Genomic DNA, 8916 nt, shown 5'->3' with positions numbered 1-8916 from the left:
GGGGGACGGCGTGCGGGTCGTGAAGCGGTTGGGCTGCCCGAGCAGGCCTCCCGCCTCTCCCCGGGCCTCTCCTGCCGGCCGGCCTCCGTGCAAGACGAGGTGCACGGCCAGAGCTGGCCGAGGGGCTGTCATTGAGCGACCGGCAACTAGCTAGGCAGGGAAAGCAGGTTTGGAGCCGGGAAGATGGGTGCCGCCCCAGGAGCAGGGCAGAGCCACACGGTGGTAAAGTGTTAGGGTTGGCAGCAGTAACGAAGTTAGCAGGGACGAGGAGAGGCTTGGAACTGTGAAATATTTGCGAGCTGGAGGAAAGCCAGCACTAGCTGTATATCCCAGAGGGAAGCATCATGTACAGTATGATACTTCCACTGATTACTATTGCACCATGCTTTCGTTTTTCTGTTTCGTGTCTTCATTTTCTATTTAAGTTGGCAGTGCTTCCAAAGAAAGTAGATTTTTCTTCAGTCATGTGCATGTTCCACAGAACAGTAGTATTTTAGCTCTGAGGCTCATTTGTGTGATAGTGGCATTTCTTTGATATGGAGACATGTATTTCAGTTTTTTTCTTTCCTAGTTTGTTTTATACTCTCTTATGGACAGACTTTTAAAGAGGGAAGGGGAGACTGACGGTTCATGCTGATTTCTCAAATATGTAACGAGTTCCATTTGTTCACTTATCTTTCAGACCCTCTGTACACATTATCAAGTGAGAAGGACCATTCAAAGTCAAATGTCCATGTTCAACTTGTTGGTGATAAAGTGGTAGGTGTTGGCCAAAGATAGCTCACATGTGCACCTTATATTTCTGTGTGTATGCATACATATGGGTAGAAACTCCGTCTCAGTTCTAAGCTGCTCCCTTAAACCAGCAAAATACAAAGCAAAGGAAGCAGTTTTATCTAAAACAAGACTTAACACAGGGAGTAACCATGATTGCTGGCCTAGGGTGACTCTGTAGCAGCAGCCTAGAAATGTCCAGTTTCATGTCCTGAGTAATTTCCTAAATTGTATTTTTAATACAGTATCTCCAAATGCTGTTAACAATAGCTTGTATATGTTATTAAGATCTAATAAAAGGACTGGACAGTTGTTGGGCTGTTGCTCAAGCAGAGCTGTTAAAATGTGTTATTTCACACGGTGAGTCCTCACTTACCTTGGGATATACTTACACTACAGCTCAAGGTGGCATACTTAGACAGTTTAAAATGAACTAGGTAGCAACAGCAAAGCAGCCTGTAAAGATTGCAAACCCATCCTGATTCTTCATACCCGGTTAGCGCAACTTAACTTCCTAGCTAAGCCCTTAGCTAGTTAGCCCATGCTTAGCTCCCTGCTGCATATGCTCTCCTGCTATCAGTATTCATCCTAGCTAGTTTAAAACCAGCTAGGGCATGTCTGTGGGAGTTGCAGTCACACCTTTAGACAGCAGTGATTGATGGCTGGACAGGCTGCATATAGGTAGAATGCCAAAGGAAAACAGACTTGGTACAACTGCACAATGAATTGGATTTTAAACAAAGAGTTCTTCTGAAGCTATGCACTTGACTGAGCCTGCAAGGCAGATATTCTGACCTCTGAAACTCCACGGCTGTACAGCAAGGAGAAAGTCCCTGAGCAGCTTTCCAGCAATGGAATCAAGAAATATTTTTTTTAAGAATGTTTCTGGATGTCTCTTACATCCTCTCAGACTCTTTCATATGTCTACATGAAAAAAATGCGTGTTTGTCTGCCTCTTTGTAGAGAGACATACACATGGAGCTGGCAATATTGCCTGTCATCATAGAGATCCTTGCAACAATATGGCTGTGTCAACAGTTCAGGCCAGAAAAAGTAAGCAGGCATGCTGTCACTGATGTTGTCACGTCATAGGTGTAATGTTGCAGATGGGTATGGTGGCAGACTCTGACTTGCATAAAACATGTTTTAAGCGTATGAATCAGCAAGTGCATAATGTGCAACACAAAACAATACCACTTTGAATTCTTAGTCTATAGCAAATAGTCACAAAATGGGGTGGACAAGGGTTGTGATAATATTGGTTTATAGGGTTTTCCAAACTCTTGAAAGTTGAATTCCCTTTGAAGAGAAATGAAACAAAAATGCAGATTCATGCACAGCAAGCAGCTACTCATAGTAGGTTGCCTAGATCTTCATCATCTGACACTCTTTTACACTCTGGTGAGTTAGTGTACTTGAAATGTCACCACTACCCTATATGCATCTGAGTTAGCACCCACTGAAATGAAAGGGGCGATTCACAATTCAAATCTGATTTCAGGCTTTACAGAAGCTCAAGCCAATATAGCTACATCACTTATACTTGAGTCACGATTGCAAAGATTTATTGGCAACCATAAATTCAGAGATTTAAGGCATATCTACCCAGGGAAATTAGTGCTTAGAAGGAAGGGTGTGGATTTTTAATATGATCATTTTTGTATGCTAACTCCCGTTGAGATATTTTTAACACATGCTAAAATTGTTACAGTATAAAATAACGTAACTTTGCTCTGTAAGTGGAATATGTTACTGCATTTCTAGAGCACACGAAATAGGAGGGAGTTACATGGGGTAATGTGCTAGAAGTTCACATTACTGCACATTCACAGTTACTGCACAGTAACTTCTTTATGTAACGAACCGTTAGACCCTTCAATTTTAAGTCTAAGTTTAGACACTGGAAAACAGCCAGAAGACATATCTGTGCATCTGCTGCTAGTCTGGTATGCTCCACATCTTGAGAAGTACCATCTAACCAGCTGACATCATTAGCATATGTATGCCGCCTTCTTTACCCATCCCAAATGTGCAGTCCTGTAAATCGCAGCAAGCTGAAATTCTGATCTCTTTAATGCTATTTGAAATCGCTAAATCACTGCCTCTCTTCTTTGTGTCCACACAAACATTAGGTAAAGGCACCGATGTTCGGAAGTATGTTTAGTAGCTTGATCCGTTTCCCAGGCTACAGTCTGTGCTTGGAGGGCAAAGATCCAGTGCCTCCATTTATTGACCGAAGATGGAGAGGGAGGGCTCAGCAGCGCCTGGAGGCTCTTCAGCAGCTCGCTGCGTAAGTGTTCTATGGTTGGATGATTTAAAACATACATACAAACAAATCAACAAAAACCCATGCACGCTAAAGTGGAGATGCCTGCAATTTGCTCCTACTTATATTTCTCTTGAAATTAAGAGATTGCAGCTGTTGTGGAGTATGGTTGCCCATCTGTTTCTTACAGGGTGGATGTTGCACATTCCTTCATCCCTGTGCTATCTGCTTTGCAGCGGTTGCCAGGAAAGAGAAGAGAGTTATTTCAATCTCTTATAGATCAGATAAGTTATGAAGACTTCAGTGACTCATGTGTGTTACTTCAGTGGGAGCTGTTTCTTTTTAGTCCCGTGCAGTTGCAGCTGGTTAGATTGCTTTTGCTGCTCATTCAAGGGCCTGAACCAGGGCACCACATTTTTAGTGTAGGGGTTTCTTAGTTGAACTTTCTCCTGGCATCACAATTTGGGCTTCTGATTCAGCAAATATTTAAAAAAACATTTATGTGTTTTGCCACACCATGCGTTTTTTGGAGTCCTCTTGTAGCTGTATTCAAGACTGCAGGAATCAGGCTAGGTAGTTGTTTTCAGAGGTGTTTGCTGCATTAACAAGCTAACTTTAGACCATGGGCTTTTCATACGATGCGTGCTCTGGGGTTGCTGGTAACTGAGTTCTACCACATGCCAGACAGTAAGCAAAAATGTTTAAGAGTAATACAGCAGATTTCACACCTAGTTTTGTTCAGTTTCGAAAGCTATTTTTCTCATTTCCACAATAAAATAAGAATTTTGGAGCCTTTTTTTTTATTATTATTTTCAGCAGTTCAAACTGTCCTCGGCACATGAAAATCTCACTGGCTTCTTATATTTTTCCTGATATTTTGTAACAAGAACTTACTCGACGTCTGCACTGCTTTAAAATTGATTTACGTTTCAACAACATGTATTTGCAAAGAGTCTTGCAATTAACAAAAGATGAGAAATACACCCCCTCTGTTTCAACCTGCACTGATTGACAGTGTTGCTGATACAGAAGATAGACAGAATATTTTCCAGCTGTCTTTTCAGTAGTTGCACTGCTTCTGCAAGGTTACCAGGAATAAATGATCATTTATTTCAGCAAAGTCAGCAAATACAGGTCAAGGACATGCAGGAGGGAGGATCTGTGGAATAAAAGGGGCTATTTCACTGGGTTCCCATTGTGCCTATAACTATACCATAATAGGATGAACAGCTTATGCTAATAAAGTTAGATCATAAGAATAAGTGCCCACCTGTGCTGAATGAAACAAAAATCCATCTGGATGGAGCAACAGGCTGATATGTAAAGAGTCAGCTAGTGGAACTAGCCATCAGCTCAATTAACTCACTTGAATTACAAACACAACTTCACAATAATAGGTTGATTAGTGCTAAGCAAGTATCTCAGGTTACTGCACTGCATCTCAAAACCTTCCCCTCTCTTTTGTTATGTGATATGACTGAAAGCAGTGGGAAGAGATGACTTCAAACTTACCTTTGCAGTAAATTGTATGTCACAGGAGGTTAATGAAGCATCTCTCTGTAGGCTTTGCTGTAGTGGGTAGCCATACTGGGGCTCCCCGAGTTCCACAGTGCAGTTCACAGGGCTTCGATGGGGGTCTTTGAAGACAACTGATCTCAGCATGCAAGCCTTTGTTTTGATCCCAGCTGTCAAGCAACGCTATGTATTGTTAACCATATCTCTGTAAATATGCCTCTCTATTTAGAATCAGGCAGCAGCAACCAGATCCAGCACCCACAAACCCATACATCTGAGGTCAGGATTCTTAGAAGTTGTCACAAATGGTCTTACAAGAAACATGACCTTCAGGACTTGCCATATATATTGCTTAAGGAAATGACTTACCTTAATGGCATGACATGGGCTGTTTTTTTTTTTTTGAAGAACTTCTGTTTCTTGTCTTGTCCAGAGTAAGACTGCAGTGTAAAGTGGTTGTGAAATCAAATAGCAATCCTGATGCATAGCTTTCAAAGGACTCAGTTATACCCCTTCTCTCACTGACTGCCTTAATGAGGTCTACCTCATGGTCTTCCAAAGCTTTAAAATAAAGAAAACCCTCCAAGATGTTATAGTGAAAAATTTAAACAGTCTGCCTACTTTAAATTCAAAATGGGGGGAAAAAATGAAGAAAGAATGTTCTTGCAAAAGATATGCTTGTTCCAGCATAGGTTTTGAAACATTCACATGGTCAGCCTAATTTTTCTCCTCTATTGGAGAATTCAAATTGAAATTGCTGATTCTAAAATTTTCCACATTTGCTCAAAGTCTCTTTAGCTATTTTTGAAAGGTAGAAAGTGGTAGTCTTCCCCTTTGTTCCTTATACTCCTTTACACATATTTTCTGTTATGGAAAGTTTTTCACTCTTAAAGAAATGAGCTTGATCCCCCCACTCCCAATAAAAGTAGTTTGCTTTACAAGGTCAGGCATTTACAAGTGGCCAATTCTTTTCATAACAAGCACATAAGAAAGTTTTATTAAAGGCAGCAAATGACCATTTCTTGCCTACACATAGTGGGGAATATACATAAAGCATCAACCTGTCTTGCTATGTATATAAGTGTGAAAAAAGCAAAATATAATTGCTTGTATAAGTATGGGGATTTTGTGGACTTTGTAGTGTGTATGTTTGATTGTGCAACCAGAGAAGTAGAGAAGGGGAAAAAAAAAAGGCAGCATAAGAAAAAAAGATCAGAACTGCTCTGAATGTACTTCTTAAATGATAGTAAGGAATCCTGTGTTTTGGCTTTTAGAGCTCAACCTTCTCTTCAAATGCCTCAAATTGTGTATGAAGATCCTGAAGTTAGTGGAAGGAATCGCTACAAATATTTTGCACGGTAAGGAATGAACTGATTTGAAACAGAGTTCAGAAGCTTGCTTTTGTGCAGTGTAAAGAGCACCTAAATATATGCCAGAGCTTTTTTTTTTTTTTTTTGTCTTTTCTGTTGGTTCTTTGATCACTGCTATAAAAAATCTAAATAGTAACCAAATCTTAAATCACAAGGTCTTTTAAAATTCACACTATGCCAGAATTTTCAGGTAATGAGTTACCATATAAGCAAATGTACTAGGCATTCTGTACTTAATAATTATTTGTAGAAAGCTTTGAGCTGTAGATCCTCCTACACAAAGGAGGAAGATGCTCACAAAGTCATTGTGGTTCTCCAGACTCCTGGAAAGGTGCCTTCTTAAGGAGGAACCTTTTAACTCCCAATTTCTGCCAAGAGCAGAAAGGGAGCAAAGGGAATTCTTGATTAACTTTTCATCAATGATGTGCTCTACTGCAGGACTACTCTGCTCCTTCCAGAATGGCACTGCAGGTCAGCAATGGACTCAAGATCTGAACAAACAGTGTACAAACATTCTCAACTTGGTTACATATACTCTGGATTACATTCACTATTACAGTCAGCAGCTATTGTCTGTTATGTCCACTTTAAATATAAAAAAATCGCCAAGTTTAATAAATTGAAGTTCTTTATGGCTCCTTTAACAACAACAAAAAAAGGACAAAGATGATGTTATCTTCTGCAATTTGAAATTAAGATTTAAAGTCTCTCAAAGGCTAAGGGAAATTGATAGTGAACTGCAATATGCAAACCATAAGAATGCCTAGGAAGAAATTATTAATATGTCATTGAGCCCATATCACTTTCAAGATACTTCATAAAATAGTGCAAAAAAGGAAACAATCAAATTAGATAAGTCCAAAACAGCTTACCTTACCAACTGATTGTAGGAATTCATTTCAGGATTTCAAGAAGTTATTAAAAAAAACTCTCTCAAAATCTCAAAGTGAAAAAAGTAAACTAATTAGTGAAACATACACAAAATGTTGTGAGCACACTCAAAACTAACTTCTTTTAATTATTGTCTTGTTTTGCCATTCCACTTTCTGTTTTGACAGAAGAGTAACACTCAGTCCTACTGGTGAAACTTCCTGTGTTACTCCTTAGCTATGAAAGAATTAATATTCAGGCACAATTCTTAAACATGCAACTACAGAACCTGAATTATGGAAAATCAGTGTAACTCCACTGAAATTAGCGGACTGCGGTTTTTCTAAACTCTAATGATCTTTTACGCTCATGGTTGTTGTCTTACATCTGTGTTCTCTCTTTTCAGACCTCTCATCCCTTCTAATAAGCTGCTTCCACTAAATGTTGCTTATGCAATGGCAAAGTAAGTAGTGAGCTCTGGAATATTACTGTTGTAATGGGTCACATCTCACCAGAAAAAGATTGGGTAACTGTTTAGCTGGTGACCAATATTTTTCATAATGAGCCAACAGGAAAAACTTGTTAAGAGGTAAGGGTTTGTTCACCATTGAGAATTCCTGAGGAAACAGGTGATTGTTTCAGAATTTGCGTGCAGTATGTAAGTAGTGCTTTGTGAGTTAAGGACATGTGCCTCAAGTGTGTTATGATTATGAGGCCTGAAACAGAAAGCCAAATGTCCCTGAATGCTAGAAGAGATACCGATGCAAAGAAGATTCTCCAGTACAGCAATATGGTTGGAAAATCTTCTAATATTTTATTACAATATCTGTGATAGTTGCAATACTGTTCAGTGGTGTAGAGCATCCATGAAGTAGTCTAATGTGGTTTTCAGTGGGGATCAAATTTTGAGGGGACATAAGACGATTCAGTTCCTAGTGGAGTCAATGGAAGTTGCACATGCTTACATCAGAATTGAATTTTTGTTCTGGAATTGTTGGAAAGACAAACATGTAAGCTAAATTGAAGCAGTCCTACTTCATTTTACACTCAAGCATTAGTCACTTTTTGTGCCCATTGAAAGCAATGCTTTAGAATGGATACACAGGGAAGATTTGCATGTAATAACTTGTGAGAGCTGAAACCAGAAGATTTCTGAATTGTATACCTAAGTAGAGAGGTTTCAGAGGATTCAGTGTAGCCTCAGTCTGCTTTTACTAAAGATAATGGAGTTAACATCAATGCGAGCAATGTTAAGATAAAACAAAACACATTTGGATATCCTACCTTTGACTTAGTGTTGTGTTTCTGTTTTGTTTTTTTTAACGAATGTGACAAATGTTCTTCCATCTTGCATCTCTTTTTAGGTCAGAGCCCTATGTCCATTCAGCTACCAGAGGCAGCGAGGTTTTTGGTCCCAAGTTACGAACTTTGGGCACACAGACAGATTACAGGGATGGTGAAGCCCAGACGGATCCCTATTCCCCTGAATATGTAGTTCCCAGTGGCTCAGTCCCTGAACTTCTGACACTTGCTACACTCACTTGGGGTGAGTTGTGAAATCAAGATAAATGGTAATAATCATGTAGCCTCTTTAGCAGGAGTTTCTTTTTTTTTTCAATGTCAGGTTTCAAGTCTGTTGCCAGCTTTGGCAGCCCTTTGTTGTCTTTCTTTGGGGCACATTATTTTATCTATTTCTAAAATAGGTATGATATTTTCCTACTTAATAGCGCTGTTCTGGGGCATTTCATAAAGAGTTTTGAGATCACTCTGTATAAAAAGGTCATCTGTTTTGCAAATACGGACTAGGAGCAGTTTTTCCATTTACCTGCTGTTCTTCAGCTGTTCTGAGTTAAACATCAATAAAAAAACAGTACAAACACTGCTGCCTCAGAATATACCTGTGATCCTCATCTCCCAGTGTCCCACCTGCAATAAAGATGGACACTGGACATGCCAAAGAAAGTGCTCATTCTCAGAAAGTGTCTTCTTGGAAAAGTTTTTCCTCCTTTGCAGCCTGCAGTAGAGGAATGAAGTGCTAGTGTTAATGTCAACTAAGCTATAGCAACTGCGGGTCCTACCATTCCTCATACCGTAGAATTTTACTGGCCTTAGAAGTGTTTA

At 39.6% G+C, this 8916-nt stretch overlaps 1 protein-coding gene across 1 annotated transcript in view; it reads left to right on the top strand.

Moving 5' to 3' along the window:
- Positions 1–678: 678 nt before the first annotated feature.
- The window catches only part of MAATS1 (MYCBP-associated, testis expressed 1), a 30303-nt gene continuing 22065 nt past the window's right edge, over positions 679–8916 (top strand). Inside the window, exons 1-5 of the mRNA XM_009582950.1 lie at positions 679–759; positions 2907–3064; positions 5830–5913; positions 7202–7258; positions 8160–8341. Coding sequence (XP_009581245.1) covers positions 2919–3064; positions 5830–5913; positions 7202–7258; positions 8160–8341 — 469 coding nt within the window. The 5' untranslated portion in view covers positions 679–759; positions 2907–2918. The remainder of the gene's footprint in view (positions 760–2906; positions 3065–5829; positions 5914–7201; positions 7259–8159; positions 8342–8916) is intronic.

This window comes from Fulmarus glacialis, unplaced genomic scaffold (assembly GCF_000690835.1).
Source record: "Fulmarus glacialis isolate BGI_N327 unplaced genomic scaffold, ASM69083v1 scaffold31088, whole genome shotgun sequence".
Classification (NCBI taxonomy): domain Eukaryota; kingdom Metazoa; phylum Chordata; class Aves; order Procellariiformes; family Procellariidae; genus Fulmarus; species Fulmarus glacialis.
The sequence above is the reverse complement of the archived record's forward strand: the minus strand, read 5'-3'. Positions and strand labels throughout refer to the sequence as shown.